This window comes from Crinia signifera, chromosome 1 (assembly GCF_055691185.1).
Source record: "Crinia signifera chromosome 1, ASM5569118v1, whole genome shotgun sequence".
Taxonomy (NCBI): domain Eukaryota; kingdom Metazoa; phylum Chordata; class Amphibia; order Anura; family Myobatrachidae; genus Crinia; species Crinia signifera.
The window spans coordinates 417993013-418020849 of NC_139217.1; the positions used below are offsets into that span (position 1 = coordinate 417993013).

General features: G+C 41.5%; 1 protein-coding gene across 5 annotated transcripts in view; it reads left to right on the plus strand.

The window, feature by feature from the left end:
* Positions 1-21146, plus strand: part of EDIL3 (EGF like and discoidin domains 3) — a 510230-nt gene extending 489084 nt beyond the window's left edge. For all 5 annotated transcript variants that reach the window (XM_083151831.1, XM_083151829.1, XM_083151832.1 and 2 more), the window contains 2 exons: positions 11422-11577; positions 18293-21146. In XM_083151831.1, the coding sequence (XP_083007957.1) occupies positions 11422-11577; positions 18293-18442 (306 nt within the window). In that variant the 3' untranslated portion in view covers positions 18443-21146. The remainder of the gene's footprint in view (positions 1-11421; positions 11578-18292) is intronic.
* Positions 21147-27837: the final 6691 nt, after the last annotated feature.

Consider the following 27837-nt stretch of genomic DNA (forward strand, 5'->3'; position numbering starts at 1 on the left):
CTTCCCTGTAGGGAAAATCTTGTCGGATTCACCCCTTTTGCATATTCTGACACCAGCTTTGCAGAGTTCAGCTGTGTTTTCCCTAGCGAGAGTCAGATATTATATCATAGTTTGTGTTTGTGGAGCGATATTTTTCAAAACTATTACTTCAAAGCAATTGAATAACATTTTATATGCCTTTCATATCCCTGCGGAATACTGACTGTAGTTTCCAGCTGAATAATTAGTCTGCTTTTCCAGCGAACACATTTATTCTTGCAGCCAATTATTAAAAAAAAGTAAAGGGTTTATTAAGAATTCAACTAATTTGTAATACCTTCCGGTACGAAGGAGCAGAAGCTAGTGGTTTGATTGAATTAATCTAGAAAATGAATTTTCTAAAAGGAACAATATTATTAATTACAACATGGGTGAGAGATAGACACAGAAATGTACATGGTTGCTTTCTAGGTCAGGTCGTTTGCTGCAGTGATGTTTTCCCTCGCTGTCTTTTGAGGGCTGGTATAATATGATGGCTTGAGGAAATGGGACAGGGGCGTAATCATATAACCAAAGCCTGTGGCCTCATTTTTACACATAATTTAACTACATTCATAATTCAAGTCTTTTTTTTTAAACCTGCATGAGCTACACATGCCTGTCTTGGCTGTGTGTTTATCGAGTATAGGTAATTAGCCTCTAGGCAAACTCTGCTAATCATTTATTTATGCAATATAGATTAGTACGCACTTACATTAGAATATTTCATTTGGAGAGTTGACTGGAGAAGTATAGGGATAAGACTTCTTTGTGACTGAGGAATATGGCTCCACTATTTCCCAGTTTTACTAGAACAGACTTGTTATTTACTACTGGAAATCTATAGGGCGTAATGATTCGCCGGGATCAACGACACTGCAAATGGATAGAGCTGTTTTATTTGGCACAGAGAAGAAATCACAGGGAGCTTATCAGGACCTGGATAATATTGCTGTCACACGGGACATGTTTTTAAATTTATAGGGTCATTAAGAAATTGCTGCCCACACAAACCGCCCTAACCAAGGTCAAAACAGGTATAACCAAGGTCAACAAGAATCAGGAAAGCTCCCTGTGTAATCTCTAATGGGTGCAAGAATGAGGATGGAGGCAGTGGCGTAACTATAGTCCCGCAGCCCCCGCGGTGGCGGGGAGGCGCTAGGCAGGTGTGGGCGCCTGGGGGGTCTGCCGGACTATAGTTACCATCTGGTCCCGGCTCCCGACTCCTGCCCTCCCCCTCCTTACCCCATTGCCGCCGGCGCCGCTGCCTCTAACCTGACACGCAGATCTGTGTCGGGTGACGGGCGGTCCCCGGCTCTGGCTGCAGTGCTAATATAATAAGAGACACTCGGAAAATGCTGTATGGGGCAGCCATTTTCCGAGGGGGGGGGGCGCCGAAATGTCCGGCGGGGGGGGCGCAAAAAAAGTAGTTACGCCTCTGGATGGAGGACAACTACCAGAATACTATTCTGACAAGTGAGGTGTACATTATGCATTGGTTGCACTCTATGCAAATATCTTTAGGACAGGCGGGGTGTAATGGTTGTTTCTAGGGTGTAATGGTTGTTTCTAGTCTGCCGTCCATAATTTTTTGGGGGATCTCTCTCTTAAGGGGATATTCAATCCTGGGTCACGACTGTCGGGCTGGCCGGACAGCCATGTCCCATTCTCGGCCGGCTAAGAATCGGCAGGCGGGATTCAATGTTCCGCCTGGCGAATGGCTAAAAGTGGATGTGGCCGCGAGTTACATCATGCTGCGGCCGGGTGCTCAACAATCTATGGCTGTTCTCGTCAGAACGGGCCTGACTGCTTGGTAACAGAGGACCCAATTCAGACCTGCCCGCTAGGCTGCACACCCCCTCCCGAATCCCTGTGATGGGATGCGATTGGATGTATAGGCATACACATCTGTTTGCATGCAATCACACAGAGGAGAAATCATTCGCTGGTTATTTACCATCAAATGATTTATTTTTCTCTCACTGCCGCCATGTAACCCCGGAGTCACTCGGCGGCTGCACGACCCGCCCAGTATTTCTATAGGTGCTGCACTGTTTTTGTGGACCTGCCCATGAAATGCTGGGGGTCCAACCAGGTACGCCCCTTGCCTGTCACTCAGGCTGCGAGCGCCTCAGCAAAGAAAAACGTAGCCAAAGACTCTCGCAGCCGGGCCCTGCACATGTGCATTGGCGACAGTGTGCAGGGGACCTATAAGGGAGACTCAGGGAGACTCAGGGCACTAAGCTTCAAAAGTGATAAAATGGAGAGTGATAAACAGCCAGCCAATCAGCTCCTACCTGCCATGTCACAGACTGTGTTTGAAAAATGTCAGACAGGAGCTGATTGGTTGGTTGTTTATCACTCCCTGTCTTATCTCATTGAAGCTTAGTGCATCTGGTCCTAATTCTTGTAAAAGTAAAATGGGTGCAGTTAATGTGCACCAATGTTAGTGGATGTAATATAATGCTATCCTGTTTATACAGAAATAAAACATGCAGGGGGTCAGAGATAACCTTGCCCCGTAACTACTGTACAAGATGAATTCTGTTCTGCACACCCGGCATGTCTGTGCTTCCTTCCTCGCTATGTCACCGAATAACGATGGAAATGTGTTTGTATTTCTGTCTGTGATTTAAGAGACTCGATGGTAACACAAACTGCTGTGTGATCAAAAGGAACAATATTTGATCTCTGTGCTAAAAGTCAAATCTAGTCAACCATTCGCTGATCATCCCGTCTTCCTCGCACGGAATTGGTATGCTGTCAACACAGTGTTGCCAGAGCAGCTCATTATTATGCTTCACAGCAGAGTTTTAAATGGAGCCAAAAAATATTACCTTAAAAAGGTTAAGTACGTGTAAAAAACCAAACACTGTTATTGCATCTACAGAGATATTTATAGGGTGATAAACACCATAATCCTGCTAGGCACTAAATATCCTAAAATGAATGTGGATAATAACCCATGACACAATTGCTCGCTGGCAACCTCGTAAAATAGTGAGACATGTACTTGTGGAGTAATTGCCTCTCGGAGAATTATCACATTTGCACATGCAAATTATAGTAGTTTCAGACCACCTGATAGGTGCTCCTGTCCTTCATTAATGCTGCTGCATTTTGTACCCATTTATTTCCTCTTCTTGCGCCCTGCATTTGTTTTCCTAATGCTACTATGTCCAGCCCTATGCACTTTTATGTTCCATACACAATGGCCAGTATTCAATGCTCTTAAATCACCGCTTGTTTCGGTGAACTGGGCTGTTTTTCAGCGAAACGGTGATTCTTTTCACCGAAAATGATATTCACTGTATTCAAGTTCACTGTTCGCCGAAAGCGAACAGTGAATGCCGGGCAGTTCTCCATTTCATGCTCGCTGCAAGTCGCTGGTGTATTTCAATGGGGTTTTGACTCTAATTTGCCGAGAGTGTATTCAATGGTAGAATGGAGAATTGCTTTCACAGTGAGTTTCACCGTTTTACATTCGACATCTCTTTTAGGTGAACTGTAATGTGTACTTTTAAGATAAATGTTTTCTTTTAATTTTTTGGTGGTAAAAAAAAATCATTTTTTTTATTCTATGATGGGTCATACTATTTTTAGTTAAAAACATGCAGCACATACATTTATATTAAATATTTTTTTTTCATGATGTCAGCAGGGAGGGGGGGGACACCCGCTCATTAATATTCACTGCGCTTGGTCCGGCTCATTACATATGCATGAAGCGGGACCAGAGCAGCGCTCCCCGCACCTCCCTGCCTGCCCTGTCTCCTCTCTCTGGCATTGAATAGACACCTATGTCCTATGCTCTGTATAGCTGTACTGAGGTTTTGTTTTTCTGCTTAATGACTGTCTACCATTGCTTTGTCACTTTGCTGCTGCTGTGCGCTGTCCTATAAATGGTGGACATTCAGGTGCAGTCAGAGAAGCCATCACTGCTGTTTCCTCAGAATCTGCAGTGATAGCACTTTTATGTAATTGCAGCAGGAGGCATGTATTACAAGTAGACACCTCCTGCTGCTGTAGTGAACTGACTTGCATGCATACTATGACGCAGCATTGGATCAAAGCACCCACCATTGGGCGGCTTGTGTTACCCATAGTGCCATGCGACCTGCTTTTGCGTAAGTCTGGAAAGGCATCATAAATCATGATGAAGACTCCTAGGTTCTTCCACCCACATCATCGCCCCTCCCTGCCCCTGAAACGGCATCAGACTGTCAATCAATGAGAGTCTGATGCCGACCTGTGTCCTATGCCGCAGGACCTGTTTGTGCATGCACAAAGTACAGTACCCCTATATCAGAATACTCAGGAATAAAGTTATATGGCTAATAAGAGTTTTACTTCCCACTTAATGTTAGTACACTCAGGTCGTACTAGGGTATAAAGGGCCCACCAGGGTAATGGTACTGTATGCCTAGGCATGGGGATGTGGTCAGTCACAAGAGGGGGTACGGCCAGCCATCACAGGGAATTGGCTAGAGTGTGCATGGTCTGCACCCCTTGATAAATATAAACAGTAACCACTACAAGTCCATGAATAATAATGTACAAGATTATTAACAGCAATGCAATGTAAAAAATCCACCATAGTCCCGTGCAGTATACAGTAACCTATATAATTTAAAGGCACTGTTTGGAACCTGATCCCTAGAGGGGGTGGGGCTCCAGGCTGTAGGGCCCACCGGGGGTTGCCCCTCTGGGTTAATTCGACCATAAGTTTACAGTAAGTACATTGCATACTTTCCAACTCTCCCAGAATGTCCGAGAGCTCTCTCAGACTCCCATGTTAGAGTAGACCACCTTCCCAAATCTGCACATTTACCCAACACCTACAATTCGAATATCCTGGATATGTTTTGTAACATTACACATACATTATCTATCAAATAGTGCCTATGTTTTGTCCACCACTTTAAATTTTGGCTTCCTACTTTATTTTTGTTTTGTTTTGCTTTCTCTTTAATTTTAACTTATTTGTTATGTTTATATTTAAAATACTTCATATTTTTCACTACATTGTTTTGATAATGCTTTCCTTAATGGAGTTCTCAGTAGGAGCTTTTGCTGTCCAAGCAGAGTGATGTGCTTTTAAAATACCATGTTGTAGCCCACTCTATCCTGTAGAAATGGCAGAATTGCCTTTTAGATTTAATAGTGAGTGATGTACTTATGACATATGCAGTATTCTGATTTTTACTATGAATAATCTGTGGCTGGAAATACAAAATGTTTTCCCAGTGTACCATTCCTCCTAGATGTTTAAGATGAGCCCCTGTGCTTTTTAATTGCTTGGCGCTAGGTGTCATTAATAGAGGGGAACGCTCTTCTTATCTGACCGCCATTTATTAAAAGTAATCATACTGTACCAGTGATGCCTAGAGGACTAGTAATTATGTTGTGGATTGCTCCATAATTTTATAAGCCTGATCAGGGTGATCTTTTTAAAGGGAGACTGATCAATGGCTGGTGTAAAATTTGCATCATTACTACCCTTAGGTTAAATGCCAAGTCAGCACCGTCCCAGAGTTGGCAGGAAATGGTATGTGTTTTTCCATGCTCGGGGCAAGTGTAATGGTCTGTACATGGGTACAATCTGCTTGAGAATTTGACTATATAGTCAAAATCTCATCGGGATTGCATGCAGATTGCATGGGTTTTAAACCCTTGCGATCCCAATGGGATCCCGATGCGCGTTCACGCATCACGCAGAAAGCCTTGGTTGCCTTGACTATAGAGTGCAGATTGTTGTATTGTACTAGTTTTATGCAGATCGCATTCATGCTGTGCAATGCATCCCGATGTGATCTGATTGCGTCGGGATTGCACCACAGGTACTCGCGCTGTCTGTACACACCATATGTTTTTAGGGCCAGATGTATCAAGCTTCAAAAAGTGATAAAGTGAAGAGTGATAAACAACCAGCCAATCAGTTTCTACCTGCAATTTTTCAAACCCAGCCTGTAACATGGCAGTTAGGCGCTGATTTGCTGGCAGCTTATCACTCGCCATAGCCGTCAATCAGGTTCTAGCTATTATCCTGTAGAACAGGGGTGGGGAACCTTTTTTGTGCCAAGGGCCAAAAATCCTTCGGGGTCCATATGTAAAAATTTCTCTTACAATGCTGCAGCACTTAGGACAGTCATTCTGTGTGACCAATGATTGACTGATATGTGTCTGATGCTGGTGTCTTCACATATAAGACCAGTGGGCTTCTCAGTACATATCACTGCAGTGCAACATTAAATATTTACACCCATCTGCTGCATACAGGATCACAGTTGTGACTGTCTCAGGTGCACATGTAGTGGCTTTTGCATTGCAAGATGCATACACCTGTATACAACTGAACATACAGCACAGAACTCCTAATTTACTTGCAACTCCGCCAAAGCCCCTTAATAGGAATTACACTGCTAATACTTGTCATATTTTAGCAATTTAGGTTCAGCAAAACACCTCCAACCACATATATTTCCACTGCTATTTTTCAGGCCTAAAGTCAATACATGTATTTACTGAGCATGCTGTTACCGGTACAAGGCTTGAAAATATATTCAGAAAAGCAACAGAGCGCAGCTTGAGTATGCAAAAATACATCAAGATTCATCTCTATAAACTGAATATCCTTATTCAGCATCAGCCACGTAATGGATGGAGTTATATCCACATACTTCATGCAGTTTGTGTACTTATCGTTGTGTAAAAATGAAAACGAGAAGCAGCACACTCACACCACCTGCAAAGCAAACCGCACACAACAAAGATGTCATAATAAAGGAAAGCTTGCAATATACATCTATCACATCATAAAACATCATTGTGACATTCTGTCTGCAGAGTCTTAATACAACATAGTGTCCATTATGCTACACTTACTGTTCACTGAAAATACAATACAATTTGCATCATGCAAAGCTGTATCATTAATACTGTATTAAGCTTTAGGCCAGTATTCAATGCTCTTGATTCACCGCTTTTTTCGGTGAACTGGGCTGTTTTTCAGCGAAACTGTGAATTTATTCAATGAAAATGATATCCGCTGTATTCAATGTTCACTGTTCGCCACTGTTTGTGCAAAACCATGTGCACTGCAGGTGGGGCAGATGTAACATGTGCAGAGAGAGTTAGATTTGGGTGAGTTATTTTGTTTCTGTGCAGGGTAAATACTGGCTGCATTAGTTTTACACTGCAATTTAGATTTCAGTTTCAACGCACCCCACCCAAATTTAACTCTCTCTGCACATGTTACATCTGCCCCACCTACAGTGCACATGGTTTTGCCCATTTTCCAAACAAATTTGTACTGCGATCAGGTCTGAATAAGGGCCAAAGTACCGATGGCCAGTCGTTTTTGAATATGCTGAACCCATACTTGGATGCACTGAAGTTGCAAACGTCAGCCAGTTGATGAGGAGGGGGTTGTGACGAAAGTTGCATGTCGCCTTTATTTTGGGTCACATCTATACAACAGCCTTGTCAGTTATTCAAGCAGTACTATACTGAATATGTGTGCCACTTTACACAATTGAGGAGCTGTGACTGCCTTGAGTTGCCTAATGCTTTGTTTAAAAGTAACATGCAAACTCCACCGGAAGTGACGGAACATTGTCCACCTCATTATGATGCCCTTAGACTGCCAGAAAGCAGTAGCGCAAAATACAGGAGATGGGTTTTCCTTCAGCTGTTGTTTGAGCACACAGTTTCCATGGTAACTCAAGATAACAGAAGCCAAAATACATGCCAGGGTGTACACATGGTGAGGAATTCAACACAAGGTTTACCATGTGAAAAAAACCTTGCCGATCTCACGCCCAATTTTGGATTATCACATGTATGCTCTCTCCTGATAAAAATAAAAAATAGTTTTCAGCTCTGAAAACCTAGCAGCGCAAGTACAAAATTATAATAATTACTTACAGTACTTGTCCAGTGGTCTCCTCAGCTCCATATGGTCTCCCCTCTATCTTTACATTGGAGAGAGGGCTGCTGGGAGGTCCGAAGGATGCTGGAAGGGGAGGTGGTTGCTGGAGATGTAGTCACACACAAATGGGCGGTCAAACACACACATACCATTAACACACTCACCGCTGTTGCTGGAGTCCGGATCTCGATGCTGGAGAAGACACCATTTTGGAATATGGCTAATTATGGACTAATCAAGCTAATTGCTTATAATGTACTCAGGGAAGGAAAGGCTGGGGGGAGGGGGGTTTGGGAGGCGTCGCTGGAGTAAGTCCTGGTGATTTTTCCAGAAAGTAATTATTTTAGGAAAATTCAGACTTGCTCTGGAGGTGTGAGAAAGAAATCACCACATCCCATTTCTTTCCCTTCTAATTGAATAGCATAACTCCGCAACAGGGTTTTCTAAAATTTTGAACTGTATTGATAATGTATTATGTATTCTTGATTGGTGACTGTGAGGTGTCTGTTCATATGCACAAAAATGCTAGATCTTTGGGGTGTGCTACACAGGTGATGGCGTGACATGCATGGAATTTGTGCACCTAGCGTGGGATGGTTGCTACTACAGCTACTCAAAGTGGACTTCCTAGCCCTTGCACATTCAGATGTATGCTTGTAGACCTAGAGAAGGGCTTCTACTAGCAACAGCATAGAGTCACAGACCATCTATGGCAACATGCGTTATAGCAGCATGTGACTGAGGTTCAGGCCCATAGTATCCCAGCTGCTGATTCAAGGTAATATCATCTATATATATATGTGGAAACAAATAGTTAACAATTGTGGTGCGCGATTAAATGCACCGTGCAGCTAAGTTTATCATACACCAAAGGTATACATCCAGTGAAACATATTAGATCGAGGGAATTGGTACAGAGTGGTATAACAAATAGATAAGCGCTCAGTGTATATCCAAACAAATAAAGGATTTATATCACCATATGTATCCAGATTTGTTTCAGCTGGTTTAGAGTGATAACCTCTAATGATAACCAGCCTTTCGCAGGATATGCGACAAGGGGGTATAACAAGAAAAGAGGAATAGTGCAAATTATCCTTTAAAAACACAAAGTTTTAATAAAAGTCCACACTTACAAACTGTAGACGTATAAAACAGCATAATGGTTTCCAACAGTGGCAAAATAGCAAAGCAGGATGGAATGACAAAGACACCCTCTTATAGTCCAAAAGCGACCCGTCTGGAACAGGGGACTTGAAGACCAGGGAGGTGATGCCTCTTGCAGCTGTCCGCCTCGAATGGAACCATTCAGCACACTTTATATATATATATGTCTAGTGTCCATTTGTGTGTCTCCAAAACACTGCCATCTGTTGGCAGCGAGTGAAAGTACCTCTCTTTCTCTCTCACACTTGTACAAGGTAGCAGACTAGCTTTCTAAGCTTTTGCTTTGAGCGGGCTTACTAGTTTAGCAGGTATATTACAAAATAGTTACACGTGCAATTGACATTGGAATGGTTATCATAACAGTACTTATACTAAGGATCCACATTAGTGATGTAATCATGACAATTGTTGCTATCTCAAAAGACTTCATAATATAATCTCAAACAAGAACTGTATTAAAAATAAGCAGGGGCAAATTAAGGAGGGGCAGGGCATGACGGGGTAGGTCGCCCCGGGGCACCCCCACTAGATCTGTCTGATCCTGCAATTGTCGAGAACCTATTCTCGGTTGGGAGCTTCCACAGCTCTAGGTTATGCATACACTGACTGCATACAATGCAGAGCCATTCCTTAGTCCCCTCATCAGCATCATGGGACACATCGCTTCTATGTCGCTGATAAAGGGACTAGGGAGCTGCTGTACATGCATGACACAGAGCAGGAAGCACAATGCCACAGGAGATGGAGTTGAGGTGGTCCCCAACTACTGTGTTGCCCCTCACAAACCTTAATCTTGCCCGGGGGAATTGTGTTTTGCATTTTGAATGACTCCTGATGATTTTAGTACTATGGAGAGTTACAGGGGCCTTTCATTGGTTACAGCAGTTATGACAGAATGCATTATACAGTAATATAGTATTAGAATTGAGAGATTAGATGTTATTTTGTTAGTATGCCTGTTGGTCGGAACATCTGCATCATTTTAATACTACACAATGTGCAAAAGGCGCTGTAATTGCATTACATCTTGTGTACTGCATCCCTTGTTGTTTACAACAGTCATGCAGGCCCAGACAGCACATTGAGTTGACAGATTATGTGATTACAGATGAGTGCTATAAGCTTCCACATTACCTGGAATGCTACAGAGTCCCATAAGCAGCAGCTTCATCATAGAAAATACATCTCTATATACAGTGTTTCTTTCAGAGACGCAAGGTATGGGCCAAATAACCTGAAGCCACTTAGCCAAACTTCTCAGCCTGATCTGAAAAGTTGCTGGATGCCAGTTTTATAGTGCACAGAAATGTACTTTACTTTTACCAAACGCAACTTCAGAATTCTAAATGGTGTGTAGGGTAATGTTTCACAGTAATTTCACCTATGCTCACATTGAAATACTGTATTGCTGAACTAATATCTCAGGAGACCATTTAAAATCTGAGTTCTTCATTGATCATTTAAAGGAAGGCTTGTCGTATAATGTATACATTTGTACCGGTGTGTAATAGCCTTTCATTGCAACAAAGATGGTTTTTGTTCCTTAAAGTATTGATCCTGGAGAGTAGAGTTTTCTGCATAGGCAGCTAGCTAAACAAGTGAAGCATTTATGAGTTTCCCCTGAACGTTGTAACTGTAAAGTACAGTATCTCAATAAATGGAGCGGTTATATCATTCCTTTCTTTATGAAAGGAAATTGGTTTAAGCTTATGTCGTGATTTGCTTAGAAATGGCAACTGTGAAACAGGATCAATTTAACCCATCTATCTAAGGCTGGAGCGGTAGAGTAATAACGGTGTTTATGTGTCTAAATAAAACAAAAAAAACTTATTATGTGAATCCTGTTGGGAGTTTTGAATGGTCTCCAACTTATTTAGTATAATATGTTCCAGGCATTTCTTTTCCTGAATACTGATTCCTAAGGAAACCCTAAAGGATAAAAGTTTCGCTTTAAATGTCACGCTCATTACTGCAGATTTCCTGTGATACATTAAGCACTCAGACATTAATTTTGCAATTAGCTAGATTTAGAAGTTAGCGTTGACTTGTGACTATCAATCAAATGATTGCAGAGGCCCGTGCTAGATTTAACAGTGTTCTGCAGACTTTCTATCCAAGCGTTTTAATATATATTCATGAGAAAATATATACAATGAAACGGGACGTGTAAGATAATGTGTTTCATGTTGGCTTGGCAGGGATTGTTCTGTTCTTTCCCAAGTATCCCATTCATCAGTTTACATAAATACAGGTATTGCATTTTATAAATCACTTGATAATAAAACATTGGATTTGTGCCTCTCTAGGTGGATCTTCTTCGTCCTACTAAGGTCACCGGGATAATTACACAAGGAGCTAAAGACTTTGGACATGTGCAGTTCGTTGGCTCTTACAAGCTGGCTTTCAGTAATAATAGTGAACACTGGACAGTGTATCAAGATAAAAAACAAAGAAAAGACAAGGTAATGTAAGGATACAGATACATTGATGATTTGTTGGCTTGTGAATTCATTCTGTACCGACTATATGTCATGCATCTCCGTAGTAAATCTGTCAGAGACTAGAATATTGAGCAGACATGACCTGGAAAAAATAAATGGCTTCTTAAGCAAGAGCGATACTGGGCCTGTTACAAGAAGGACTGCCAGTCATCTAACCTTAAGGAAATGTATTAGTTCATCCAGTAGATGAATTATTACATTTATATGACCTATTGTGAAATGGTATAATTATGACTTTCGGGGCCCTAGGTACACGTGGAACAGAACAGATAGTACAATATTAAATAGTTGGTACTAGATCTCCTTATTAGGAGATCTATTACCAAATATTTTATTTGTACTATAATATTTTTATATTGTACTATTGTTCTTTATACTATATGTGCAAGAAACAAAATCAATCATAAAAACACCATATACAGTAAGTGGACCTACAGTAGACCTTTTATTGAGGCTAGAAATCTATGTACAGCACACGGACATGGATTTTTTTCCTTTTATACATGTAATAGCACAAATAACAGAGTTCACTGCAATATAAAACCATCTGGTTCAGGCTTTTTCAAAGGACAACCAATAAGCTTCCTCCCATTAAATGCCACGCAGTCTGTGTTTCTTGAATATAAACATTCGTTTACATCTTCACCAGATTATTAATTTTTTTTTGTCCCCTTATTTACTATGTTTTGATCCATATTTTAAGACATATAGGTAAAAAGGTTTCTCATCGTTTTCCCTTTACTTAATTCCTCCTTCACTCAATAGATAATAGGGTGGTCCCTGCACAGCAGCCGAGAGGTATGCCAGGCCCCGGTAACATTTTGGGGTGTGGCCTAATCACAGGAGGCGTGGTCAGCTCACTCGATTAGGCCATTCTCCCCAAAATGTTTGAGGTTGGAGAAAAAACACTCCAAAGTTGTGGGGGGAGGAGTGTTATTGCCCACACACACCACCCCCTACACACACACACACACACACCTCAGCAGCAGCACACACTGACAGCATGTGCTGTGCTGTCAGTAAGATCTGCTGTCAGCACAGCACATGCTGTAGAAGTGTGCTGTTGCTTCTGCCCGGCAGGGATGAAGAGGGAAGGTATGGGGTGGGGGGGGACAGGCGGACCAGGGCCTCCGCCTGGTCTCTCCAGCAAGCCTGGGCCCAGGTAATTAATACCCGCTTCCCCCCTCTCGGCGGCCCCTGGGTCCATGAGAGAATACACAAGTTGTGCTCTGCACATAAGAATCACTTGGCCCATGTATACTGCCATGATCACGTGTTTAAATGAGCGATGAGCAGTATAGATGCATGAGAATCTGAACTGCTCCTTACAGCAGGGATCTGAGTCTTGCCGAGCCCCAGCCACCGTCGGATTCTCGAAAGACTTGGATTCCATATGATTACATGGGAGCCAAGCATCAGCAAGCTCTGCTGCATCCTCTGCAATATATTATATAACAAAGAGAGAAAGAAATAACATAGAATGGAAGCACCCACTGTGCATATACTGTATATTTATTCATGCACCAGAACCCACTGTGCATTTTTATTTATTTATGCAATCCGGCCTTGTGCGTACAGTACTGAGACTGCTGTCCTTACCCCCACTATGCATACTTTGACGGCTGTCCATACCCCACCATTTGTTATCAAGAAATTTAAAAAATATATAAAAACAAAATATAGAGGTGGTCCATATAGACTGGAAGTAAATGTAATTGTCGTGAATAATACCAAAAAAGGAAAAAAAAACAGACCAAAATTTGGTGACTTTAGTGGTTTTTATGATTTTTTTCATAATAAAATACAGATTGAAAACCAAAACCAACAAGGGTGGTTTATACAAAACCAAATACAGATCCGACACCGGAGAGAGATACAGATCCAAAACCGTAAAAATAGGCCGGAGCACATCTATACTGTATATTTCCATTGAGGAAACTGGAATACTCTGAGAAAATCCACACAAGCTCAGTCAGAATATATAAACTCCACACAGTTAGGGCCATGGAGGTAATCAAACGCCTGACCTTATTGATGTGAGGTAGTAATGCTTACCATTACACCACCCATACTGCCCAAAATGCTCATCCCATTCTGACATCTTAAGTTATGATTTATATGGGGGTCCCTAAATGGCATCCTCTTGCTAATGATAGATGCTACAGTACCTTGCGGAGGCTTATAGTGCAACGCACAAAGGGAAAAGAGGTGCATGTGCACTATCCATATATTACTCATTTGTAGTTTAATTCATTTTGCAATAAATAAAGATTTTTTAAATAGAACCTTGGTCCGGATTGTGTGTTTACCCTCCATATTCAGGTAACCTCATCAGGTAAGTCCCTAATATTCTAAGGGTTGACGTTGAGGGCATGGGACACCCCCAAAAATAGCATTCCCAACTATCCCTGAGGCATTACACTAGTTGAGCACACAGGAAGCCAGCTCTCTGCTAATCACAGTCCAATCTGGCAGTCCAAGGGGGAGGAACCACCTCCCAATGGGACTGCCTGTCCTGTGTGTAACTGGCAGGTAGCACGTCCAATAGGAAGTCACTGCCAGTCACAGTGTAGCCAGTGCAGTCATGGACCTGAGGATCTGCGCAGGTCAACAATTAGTTCCTTTCCCTGGTTTTTACCCCAAGGACCATTTTGAGTAATGTCAGATAAATGGTCCAGTGCAGAGAGCAGAGTGGGCACATGCGCAGTATGTATGAACTTACTGCGCATACGTTGGCCCCGTGCAGGAGACTGGTGTCCGGGACCGGAATGTGGGAGCGGCTGTGGCAGCGCATGGGGGGCTGGGGCACATTGCGGCAGCAACCCTCCTCCAAAAGAATAACAGCTGCCACTGGTGTACATCCTTTGTATTCAACAATTTCTGAATAAACAGAGTTGATATGACAGCCAATGTTCCCATAAACTATATAAACAAGGAAGAACAAATGCTTAATAATAAAATACAAGTTCTATTACTGAAAGCAGAATGATAACAGAACAAATCATGGTATTGTTAGTATTCCTGTTTATTCTAAGCATTCCACATATTAGTACATAGATCCATAAGTTATAGGCTCAACATAGTGTCCTAAATATGACTTATCTCTTTAAAAAACTATGGATATACTGTATACAATTGTCACATCTCCTGCTTAATGCCACACAGTAGCTGTACGTAGTTGCCATATGGTCTTCAAGAATAGAATTATACATCCTTTGAGAAACATTGACTTCCCAGGTCCATCAGTATGGTTTAAGCCAGCTGCCAGCTAACGTATGATTGCCTTGAAGATACATCTCACAATCACGGTTTCCTACTGGGTATTCTGTCATCTCGCTGTTCTTCTAAAACTGTTGATTTACAGAAAATAGTTTTTTTTAAATGCTTAGCTTTGTTTTAAGCAAAATGCCGTTAACTAAGATTTGCATTTATAGACCAATAACCGACAAGACAGATTGTTATAAAACATTCCACAAAGTCTATATTTATAGTACTTATTGACAGAGGCAAAGCCAGACCTTTGTTGGAACCATGGCAGCGTTTTGCTAGGGCTCCTCTTTTTAATTTTAGGCCCCGCAGTGGTGCCCTTACTTTGATTCTGAACCATAGTGGTGGCCTAGTTTTTGCAGTGTCCTTGTTCACATTATGGCCTTTATTCTGGTTGACTCGCAAGGCTGCTACATTCGCAGCCTTGCAAGTCCCCCAGATGCTGCCTGCCATTTGCTGTCTGCCCCCCCCCCCCCCCTCGCACACTGGGTTTGCCCGCATGGCTGCAAATGGATGTTTAACATAAACAACCATTCCCAGCCTATAGAGAAACACCCACATCACTCGATGGTCGACTACCATCGAATGATGTAGAAGGTGCACATATATCTAAGAGACTCTCAGGTCACTTAGATATATGTCCTATTGTACCACATCACAATGAGTAAGACCAGGGGCAAAATTAGATAGTATATTGTAGGCCCCAAGGAAAGTTTTGTAAGGGCCTCCATATACCATCCAAATAAAAACAAATACATTATGAGGGTTATTCTAATTCACTCTTTCTGACAAGTTCCTTCTTAGATGGACAAAACCATGTGCACTGCAGGTGGGGCAGATGTTACTTGTGCAGAGATAATTAGATTTGGGTGGGGTTTTACTTCAAAGTGAGATCTATATTGCAGTGTAAAAATAAAGCAGCCAGTATTTACCCTGCACAGAAAAATAATAACTCACCCAAATCTAATTCTCTCTGCACATGTTACATCTGCCCCACCTGCAGTGCACATGGTTTTGTCCATCTAAGAAGGATTTTGTCAGAAAGAATTAACTAGAATAAGGCCCTATATGACACATTTACTTTGAAAGAGAAGGTGGGCCCCTCTCAACTTTGGGCCCCATAGCAGCTGCATTCCCTGCACATATCCTTAATGAATTGTGTAAAGAAACAGAGGTCCATTTATTGGGGATTACCTCGTCTTTTAAAAGTTTATTTAATTAGGATGTTGAATAAAAATCCTGCAGTCATTGCAGTGATTTCCTTCAGGTTAGAGGTTGGATACAGAAAACACAGCAGCTACACAGATGCAGGACAGTGACATATGTACTGAATACCGAATTTGGGTTCTAAAGGATTGCAGAAGAGATCACTTTACATGGAGAGTTTAATAAAAGTGTGGTTCTTAGTAAATGTCAGGATCCAAGGATTTGTAGGAAGACCATTCGACAAATGGAAAAAAACCCAGTTAAAGTAGATGAACATACATATTAATAAGAGAAGATGGGCTACAAAGGAACACTATAATGGGAACAAGGACAGAGAAATTTCAAGACTAGAGTACAAGTAAGGGCATCATAGATCAGGTCAAAAGCCGCTGGCTTACAACTCTTACAGGAGTGCGGCACAAATGGCACCAAGAAGGTTTGAGAAGTATTATATACAGATGAAGGCTCCTGGACTAAGCAATAAATCAACTTTCGATTACTGACGTAGAGGAATCCCAAATGTATAGGATTAAATGTTTATATATCTTCAAATTGTATGCTGCAGTATCTGTACATAGGAACCCCATAAAAGTGTAATACCACAATGCACAGTGACCTTACTTGTCTGCACACAAATATGAGTCACCATAGACTGGGCCCCTAGATTCATCCATTTGCATTTTTCTAATAATTTACTATTGGGGAAAAGCTCCCATCAAGTGTGTCCCATGTCTGTGGCATTATCCCCCCCCCCCCCCACACACACACACCCAAACTCACACATCTACATATACTATTTAGAGCCAGGGGCTGGTCCTGCTCAAGAGTCTGGTGCATGTTCACATAAATTTGGGGGACCCCTGCTCTGTTTTCCCTCTGTATTTCCTGAACCAAGCCTGGCTCACACAGCCAGTGAGGAAGTAAGGAGGAGGAGGAGGAGGGGTGACCCAACACTATATTTTTTATTTTTATTTAATGAACCCTTTAATTCTCTTAATATACAAAGGCCTGTATGCCCCTAACAGATCTGTGAAGGCTTTTGCCGCAAATACGCTCATTTATTGCAGCTGCTATAACATTCTTGCACGGACAACAGAATCAGCCCAACACGATTCGTAGTAATGTCATGATTTGATATGGAAATGGCTCCAAGCATCGCAGCCAGACATGATTTTCTTTATTATATTTTCCCCTTATACTCTACAGTTATCAGCGATGGAGAGAAACACACATGTGCAATTTGTTGTCTACTACCTATTCCCAAAAGTCGCAGATAAATACTAATTTTTATTAGAAAATAGTACATGAACTTTCATTTGTGGTCTACTTAAATTGCAGTATACAGTAGGTGTAACTATCATTTCCCGCCACTAGTGTCAAATGCCTAGTGTTTTGCAATACCACCAAGTTTAACGATGAACTCTACATAAATTATTTCAAACCAAATACTAAACCACAGGGAAAAATACTCAAAAACCCTGGGATCCTGGCTATTTACTTTCTGTCCTTCACTTGCTATTAATATGGGCAAGTGCTGTTCATATTTGAAGAGAGAGAGTGTGTGTGTGTGTGTGTGTGTGTGTATATATGTCCTGAAATTACAATAATATATAACTTAATAAAATAATACAATACTGTTTATGTAATATACTGTACCAATATGTAACTTATTGACTTATTGCTGTGTTTATGCTTTTGGATGCATGCTACTTCATTTATTTGAATTGTTCCTGTAAATGTGCACGGGTGGTATGTAGCATGCACAATATCTTAAAAGTAAAGAAAACTTTATTTCTACATTATTATTTCTTCTCCCACCCACTGCTTCTGTTGCAAAGTCCTTAAATGTGTCAGGCTCCTGGGGTTGAGTATGTACAATTATATGGATATGTCTATATACAGTGGGATTTTGACAGCCAATTAGGAACTTTTAGACCTAGATGTCCACAAATCACAGCATGTCTTGGTAGAAAATGACTGCTGAGCTCCACCAACATCAGATAATGAAGGTTAAGGGTGAAATAGGCTGAAGATGCAGTTGAACAATCACCACAATATCATTGTTTGTGCGGTCATTGCCCGACTTCACTAATTGTACTTCATTTGACGTTAAGAATCCTCCGGGAAATCTATAAATTTAGTGTTTAGATGAACAAGCATTTGTTATGATATAGTAATTCTGCAAGTGTCTTTTTTTTTTTAGGTCTTTCAGGGAAATTTTGACAATGATACCCACAGAAAGAATGTCATTGATCCACCGATCTATGCAAGATTTATCAGAATCCTCCCATGGTCATGGTATGGCCGAATCACATTAAGAGCCGAGCTATTAGGTTGCACTGAAGAGGACTGACCACTTTCATCATCTGGCCCCTGAAATAAAAAAAAAACATAAATAAAAAAATTAAATAAAAAAAATGAAATTAAGAAAAAAAAACTGTGCAAAACCTGAAAGAAAAAAATGAATGGATTTTCATTTGAATTAAGTGCTCACTTTTTGGTAGGCTGGTAACTGTTTTTGCAAGGTAGTCTGTGCCTGCCCCAAAATGATCCCATCAGTAAATACCCTTCAAATACTAACCCTTTCTATTGAGATGTTTTTATTTTCTTCTACGTTGTTCACACTGGTTGAAATATGTTGGGGAAGAAAGGCAGCATCGTTTAATACATTTTCTGGTTTTTCATGTCTATTTTTTTTTGTTTGTTTTAGCTAAAAAAAAATGCAATTTTAGCGATTCTCTTCCGAGCTAAAGAAGTCGGCAACTGGAAATTTGTTTCCTACCTTATAACTTTAGAACTGATGCTGCAGCTTAGCAATAAGATTTCTCTGGGATGACTGCTTTATCCTAATTGCTTCCCTCGTGCCTATCCAAATATTAATATTTACATCTAAGATTTTAGAAATCCATTTGATTTACACCTGTGAAATTACAAACTTTCAATAATGTTTTCCCCTCTTAATTTCAATCCCATTGTGCATGTTCTTGAAGCATGTTATTACTTGTTTTGAAACATTTCCTTCCTCAATGACCTGAATACTAAACGAGTGCATAGAGTGAGGTTTATTTTCTGCATGTCATAAAAGTAACAATACATCAGTATCTTGTCCCTTTTTCCTTTTTTATTTAAGACACAGAACGCACTGACGTCCAAGATTATACTAACAAATCTCTTCTGAATTTTCCGAAGGCATTATATTTCTATGGAGATTCTTTTTATGCATAAGAACATAGTAAAAAAAAAAAAGTTTTACTTCGAATATTTGCATACACGTACCGTATATCTTTCTTATTTTACGCAGAATTATTTTAGGTGATAACAGTAGCATGGATTGAGACGAGAAGGAAAAAAAATGAAAGACTTGTACACATACAGTATGTTCCATGTGTCAATATCTGTGTCCGGTAGATTTTAATTTGTTAAACATGACAAAACTGCATATATATAAGAAATTTTGGAACGCAAGCTTCTTGTATGGAAAGTGTACAATTCATGTTCCAAATCTGGACCTACATATGTGTTTGTGTAGATGCAAATATTGTTTTTTTTGGTAAGACCAGTTGATTAAGAATGTGATAATGTGGTATCTACTCAAGTTTTGGTTTCTTGCATTATTCAGTTATTTAACGTGTTCTCATTGTCTGTCCCATATTATGTATGTTTAGTTCAATTGGTTCCGTTTAGACCGGATAAAACCCCCAACGAGACAAGAAAAGTTGCTTGTGTTGTGGAGCGATGTGGCTGGATTCATAGAGCATAGAAGAAAATGATGGCGTAATGCCACAAGGATTATGAGCTAGGCATATACACTCCTGTCTGAGCTGAACATGTCCAAACAATGTGATAAACTGTTGAGGTCCTGTGTTCCATTCTTTTTTATTATTATTATTTTTATTGCGCTGCATATCTAATGCCACTAGATGTCAATGTCCTGTCTGTCTGTAAAATGTTCTTCAAAGATATATATTGTGTATAATGTTGTATTCAACCTTGGTGAACAATATTAAAGGGAAGTCAAACATAACAACCTATTGGTAATTCATTGTAAATCGGTCATTTAAGAACACTGCCCACACTTTGCACTTTATGATAATCTGTAGTATTTGATAGAATTTTTTGAGTCATAAAGTTTTTTTCTTCAGTTTTTGTTGCAGTGTTTATTGTTTGAGTTTTGGTTTCGTTTTGGGTAAAGAATGCACTTTATACTAATTTCCTATCCACACTTATGAATCCGTTCCCTCTCCCCCCATTGCTTGGATTATAATACCGTGGAGTAGTTTCTGTATTTATATTATTTTAATTGTTTTAAATAAACATCTAAAAACATAAAATATTTTCCTGATCAATAACGGTCTGCTTGGCACGTTTGCCCAAATCTAGATTTTTAATGCATTTATTCACCAGTGATACAGAGGGAATTTTGTTGTTCTTATATTTTTTTGTTTGTTAATTAATACATAAACAGCTAAAATATTTAGTATTTTGTAGTTTTTATTTGTACTATTAGAAGCAGAGCATTTTGTATATGAATTATTTAAAAGAAAACTAAATGAGGGAATAATTTGCATTTGTAAGAAACGTTTGCGTATGCTAAATGTTGTCTTTTTTAAGTACACAACAGGGATATTAATTCATATTAATGGAGCTTTGAATTAATATCAGGACATTATTTGTTTCACAGTCATGATGACCTCTTTCCATTCCATACTGCTAGTGTTTATTTGGCACTTAAACCCCGATGTACTATAGCCACTCACCCAAAGGGCTTGTCACAAAAACTGGTTCAAGTTTTATGTTGACTTTCTCTTTTGACATGATTATTTGGGCTTTGAAGATAAAAAGGTACTGTACAACATACAAATATAAGATGAGGGTTAGGGATCTCACATATAAGCGAGGATATATGATCAAACACGATAACCTTTGCAACTTTTCAAACTGTGTAATACTGAATTGTTTTTGTAAATATTTAAATCATGTAGGTTGATGTAAAATCAGTATGACATTGTCTAGTCTTCAAGCCTAAAATAAACTTTTGAAAAACTAGGCCATATTAATATGGTTTTCTCTGGCTTTTATTGTACAGTATCGTCCATGTAACGTAGAGGTAAAAAAAGTTGTCTAACTGGTTCATCAAAGGGATTCAAAGCACACTCCTACATAAATGCACACATGCTACCAATAGGCCAACTTGGGCAGTTATTCACGGCACCAACATGCTAAATGGATGACATAATGTTAATGATCCAGTTATTTAAATTGCCCATGTGAAGGAAAAGCAGCTAAACCTTCTTACATCTGAATATGCTACACCTTGGTGGAGGATCTGTAGTGTGGGGCTTGGCTACAGACAGAAACTTGTGTTGTAAGATTGCTCACCCCTAGTTACTGCACAGCAGGCCCTTCCCTTCATCATGATGTCAACCCAAGGCGCATTATCTTGGCGATGATGTTGTAGACAATTGCCACACTGTCTGTGTAAGGACCCGAGGATACTATTTCTAACTCCCACATACCAAGGTAAGAAGCAGCCATGGTAGTTGTGAGCATATGCAGTATGTAGACAAAGTTGCTACTGAGTGTGCACTCAAGACTTAAATGTAGCAATCGAGATAGCTTCTAATATCTACTAATTTTACACTTGGAATGAAAATGTGTAGTTAACCCCAACAATTTTGCAAATAAGCTTTTACTCGTCTAGCCGAACAAGGTAATAAAAGTCAATAGGTTACTAGTTGTTATGGTTTAGGGAATAATTTGAAACTGAGAGTGCTTAATTAACTAGTTAACTTCCATTGCCATATGATGAGGTGTGAGCACAGACAAATGTGATTTGCTGGCATAGTAGAATCCCATGGGAACATGCTATCTGCCTCTATCCACTGGTGCTGAATAAGTAAAACCATGTGCAGAACAGATTTACTCCCACTCAGCCATCCTCTGTCATTTTGGAGCACATGCACTGGTTCTAAAAGTGCAAGTGGGGGCACTAGAGAGCAGCTGCAGCGGGGGGACGGGACTGATATTCGGAGCCATAGAGAGGACCTATGGATACTGTAAGGGTATAAAGCCAAGTATCTATGACCATCAGGTGGGCATGGGCAGGGATATTACTCCCAGAGGCAATGGAGGTGCCAGCCTCTGGACTCCTATACCCGGACATTGTATAGTCCAGGAATGCCACCCCTCCAAACACTGGTCTAAATCTGTCCGGAGTAATCCCAGTTGGATGTGGTAACCTTAGCAATGGTGTTCCCAGCACTGCTGCTGGACTGTGAGATGGGATTCAATGGTGAATGCTGACACACACACACAATATTTGTATTCACATTTTTCTTTAAAAGGGTGCACCAAACTCCAATTTGCCTCCGGGCGAATGGGATGAACTTACACCCCTGCAAGGCGTGCATATATCAGAGTGTGACTGCACACCCAAGATACAGTAAGTATATTTATTACATATATACAGTACTTACACACACCATTTGTTTTACCTTTTATTTAAAGGGGAGGCACCACACTACAAATTGACTCCAGGAGAATTTGATGAACTTACTCCCCTGGTGTGGGTATAATGCTAGGATCGCTCACCACTAAGGTAAAATTATGAAATACTCCCTGAGCAAATTTTTTTCAATAAAAAAAAAAATATAAATACATTTTTACAAATAGTGCATTATTCACCTTCTACGCTATCTTCACTTTATCTCTTCACCAGGCTTAATACATCTGCCCCAGCTTCAGAAATATTAAACAAGCTTTGTAAATCAAGCCTTCAGAGCTGAGGAAATAGGTTCTTTTCACATTCTCCATTCAGATTTAAGGGGACTGTAGCATTTTGTATTAGTTGCATTAGTCAAATAGATTTTATTCTGAAATTCTCACATGTAATATGATGCAATTTTTTTTAGAGAAATTCAGCATTTGCATGCGATTTCTGGTGATTTTTGGCATAGAAATGTGTGAATTTTGGTAACGTAAATGTGCATATTTTTACACAAGTGTGATTTTTTTTTTACAAATGGTAACAGCTTGGGGCCCCCCCTTCTGAGCCAAACTAGCTCTGGACTTGTTGAGCCGGTCCTGGTTTTAAAAATATGGGGGACAAAAAGCGTAAGGGTTCCACATGTTTCTGAAACCAGCCCCAGGCTCTTGGGCTCGGTCCTGGTTTCAGAAATAAACTGTATTTTGGAAACAGCACCGTGCTCCAACAGCCAGTGTCATACCACAGCCAGGGGACACTTTTTTAATACAAGGTCCCTAGCCATACCATGAGCACCGGGGCTAGTCAGAACCCCCCCCCCCCCCCAATTAAAGGGGGTCTCCTATCCAGGGCTGAAGTACGGTGCTGTCCCCGGCATCCCAGGGTGGTGGATGCTGGGCTGATGTGTGTAAAAATAGAATAAAACACATTGCTTTATACTGGTATTAATATGCCTGTTGGGTCTCGTAGTTCACCTGTAGAAAGAATGTTTAGATAATGACACACACACACAAACACCCAGAAAAGTATAATTTTAATAGACACTGCTTTTGCACAGTACACACTCTCGCATACTTACCTGCTTCCATCGCTGCCCAGTCTCTCCCCGATGCTCATTTGGCAGTGACAGCCGCACTGACAGCCTAGTGAGCAGGCTGCACTACATCATAGTGGAGACGAAGACCGAGGGATGTGTGTATGTGTGTGTGCAAAGTAGATTGCAGTAAAATAAATATCTGAAAATTTTCCTGATAATACGGAGTAGCTGTAGACAGGATAAAATTGGATAGCCCTGAGAGACCAATTAGACCAATCAGCCCATCGTCTGTATCAGAAATTTTGTTCCAGGACCCCGTGAGGTCCCCAGAAAAAGCCCAGATAATTGCCCTGTTTTCGCAATAGTATCTGCAAAAACGCAGGGCCGGCGCCACCACTAGGCAGGAGTAGACGCTGGAGGGCGGTACTGAGCGCCGAGGTATCATAGAGAGGTACCCGAAAGCAGGAAGCGGGGAGTAGGTAAGTCTGTGATCCATCCTTCATCCTCCCTCTCCTATACCGTCCGTGGCGTGAATCAACGCTGCTCCCCCCTGCGCCGCCCGCTCCCCGCTGGGGGGATTTCTGCGCGGCACCACCTGTGCTCCGGGGGGAGGGGATTTGTATCGCCCCCCTGTGCCGCAGTATCGTCCTGGCGGGCGGGTGGCGTGGGATTTGCCTGGGGCGGGCGGGGGGCTTGCACCGGCCCTGCAAAAACGCATAGGTCTTTGAACTCATAATGGATCCTAATTGTTTTTGTCCGAAAAAAACTGCTTTTGGGCAGTTACAACAGCTCTAATCAAATTGAATCAAAATAAATAGAAAAATATAGTAAAGTCCCGATTTTACCACCCCAAAAAAATGAACAAAGCTGAAATTCTTCCAATATATGCAGAAATCCTGACATCTGTTAAAGACAAACACGACGCTTTGTATAAGAGCAGCTTTTTTAATATAAAAACTTTAAGAATTAATAATATAATTGTCACAATTACTGTACAATTGCATGCATATTAAAGGATTGTACTTAATTGGCAGGATACGTTTCATGTTCTATTGGCATCTATTTATTTTGCTAAATTGCCCCTGGCATCTTTAGCAAAAGAGTTGGACTTCAATGTTAATTAATACTTGTCACATTAGATTGTTGCCAACAAGATCATTGTTAATGATATAGTAGCTTCCACATTTTGTGAAAGATCACAGAGGTAACCTAGATATATTCCTTATTATCTTTCCTCATGAATGGTCTGAAAGTCAGGTTTCATACACTATTTGTATAACATAACTTGTGTGGGCCATACATTATAGCCATGTTTGCCTGATATGCCGACCAACCAAGCCAATCCATGATTGGTGATCCATCGGAGAATCAGGGAAATTTTGCATTTCAATTCATTTTTATGAACCTGATTTTTGTCAGGGATCGATCGGCCAGTTGGAAAATGTTGAACTTTCCTGATTCTCATGACCCCTGGCATTGCCAAAATAGGGAATTTTGGTGTATGGGCCCCATTACTTTGCCATAAAGCAGGGGTGGCCAAACCTGTCCTCAAGATCTACCAACTGTTCATGATTTTCAGGCAACCTGTGGATCCATAGTAGGAATTAATGCAGCAGGTTTGAAAATGTGACCGTTAGTAATGACTACAGCTGTGCACCAGCTAGGTGATTTGGAAACCGTGGACCATTGCTAGAAATCGAGGAATGGTTTGGCCACCCCTGCCATAAAGCTTTATGATGCCATTAACGATTAAATATGTCACTTGGTTGACTGTGCTGTAACATATTACAAAATATGAAGCTGTGGCAAGTAAAAACTGTCTTTTTTTGTGAAGTTTTTTGTCAAGGGATACCAAAGGCAGGACTTCACCATGAGGAGCAGAATATTTTTGGTAATTGCCCACAAGCAAATTATAGTAAATTTTTTAAAGACCCCATTCATCAAACAACACCTGTGGCTTTAACACCAATTTCTGGCGTTTAGATGCAGATATTAAGTATGAAGGAGAGCACAAAGCAGTTATCTCTGTTACCTGATTTACCAATATCCATACTGTGATGTTTTCCCAATACTGGTCCCCGCAACTGCAACAATCTTCAGATTTCGGTAGCCCATCGTAGCCTATGGGCTGCAGATCGGTGATGTAGTTCCAGCAGGGCACACCAGGAACCATGTGCCAAAATGGCAGTCAGGCTTACAGCCTTGAAAATCTAAAAAAACTGGGACTGGTCCTGTAAAGATATTGGGCTTCATTCTGAGTTGGGAATAGAAAAGGCATATGTATGAAAACTTGCATGGAGATAAAGTGGAGAGAGATAATGGGGCAGATGTATTAAGCCTTAGTGGAAGATAAATGCAAGGGTGATAAAGAGAAATAAATGTCCAGACTCCAGCCAATCACCTGCTACCTGCTATGTTACAGGCTGTGTTTGAAAAATGTCAGCAAGGAGCTGATTGGAAGGACGTTTATCTCTCTATAGCACCCTTGCATTTTTCTCTTGTTAAGGCTTAATACATCTGCCGCAATGTATCAAACAATCAGCTCCTAACTAACATGTTAAAAACTGTGTTTTACAAATGGCACAAGTGGGGGAGCTAATTGGTGTGATCCGTCATTTAGTCCTGTCCCTTTACCATGACCCCCCGTGTTTGCTGGTGATAGTCACACAGCGGGCAGGATGTAAGAGCACTGCCTAAACTTCTGGGGCTGCAAGGGACTATGGGGGGGTTTTCTGATTCACTCGCAAAGGGAAATTGCTTCTCAAATGGACAAAACCACGTGCACTGCGGGGGGGGGGGGGGCAGATGTAACATTTGCAGAGAGAATTAGATTTGCGTGGGGTTTTACTTCACTTTACTAAACTGAAATCTATATTGCAGTGTAAAAATAGAGCTGTCAGTATTTTCCCTGAACAGAAACAAAATAACTCACCCAAATGTAACTCTCTCTTCACATGTTACATCTACCCCACCTGCAGTGCACATGGTTTTGTCCTTTTGAGAAGGAATTTGCATTTGCGAGTGAATCAGAATAAGGGCCTATGATAAAAATTGTGGGACTCCTGCAGCTTTTAGGAGGGAAGGCAAGTGAAACATATGAGGCTATCTAGTCCACAGTCAGTAAGAAATGACTAAAGGCCCCCATACACTATGCAATTTCACCCGATTCTGGAGGATCGGGCTGAGAAATCGGGTGAAATTGCCCAAATCACGTAGGGTATGACATCCAATCTGATCCGATGCGCGGTCCCGTGTGCATCGGATCAGATCTGGATGTCGGACGGTCTGCACATAAGATAAATCTTATGTGCAGCCGGCATTGAGCTGGACTGGGGGAGTGGGGACCGGAGAGCAGGGTCCGGTCCATGTGTGATGCAGAGGGGGTAGTCAGCTAGTGGCAGGAGAGGTGGCGGGGAGCAGGGTCCGGTCCAGCTGCAGGAGGCGTAGTGAGTTAGCGGGTGGACTGGAGACTAGGTAGCGGCATAACAGAGTCCGGGTAGCGGCAAGCGGGAGTATAGGAAACATCCTATTCAAAAGACTGGGCGGCCGCTGATTGTCCGAGAGCTCAGCCAATCAGCGACCGCCCTGCCCGCGCAGTCTTTTGAATAGGATCTTTCCTATTCTCCTGCTCGCCGCTACCCGGACTCTGTTATGCGCCGTGCGCTCCGTGCTCCCCTACTGCTGCTACCTAGTCTCCAGTCCACCCGCTAGCTCACTACCCCTCCTTGCAGCTGGATGGGACCCCGCTCCCCGCCACCTCTCCTGCCGCTAGCTGACTACCCCCTCTGCATCATCACACATGGACCAGACCCTGCTCTCCGGTCTCTGGTCCCCGCTCCCCCAGACGGACCCTGTCGCCCCCCCCTGCAAGCTCCCCCCAGACACCCTGCTCTCCTACAGCTCCCCCGGATTTACATGTGATAAATCGATCTGATTTATCACATGTAAAAAATGGCACATCAAGTGCCAAATCATACCAGGAGCTGCCGTGGGAGCTCAGGGGAAGTCGGGGCAGACATTAGGCCGACTGTCGGCGTAGTGTATGGGGGCCTTAACACTTGCTTCTGCAATCAGATGATTACACTACTGCATTCATGACACAGTAAGCCACGCCTTCCTGGGTCTCCAGTAATCTACTGTCAGGGACTAGAATTGGATTTTGGACTTCATGCCTAGTTCATCAGGCATCATCCTGTGCGGTCACACTCCCACACCACCTATTGTATGT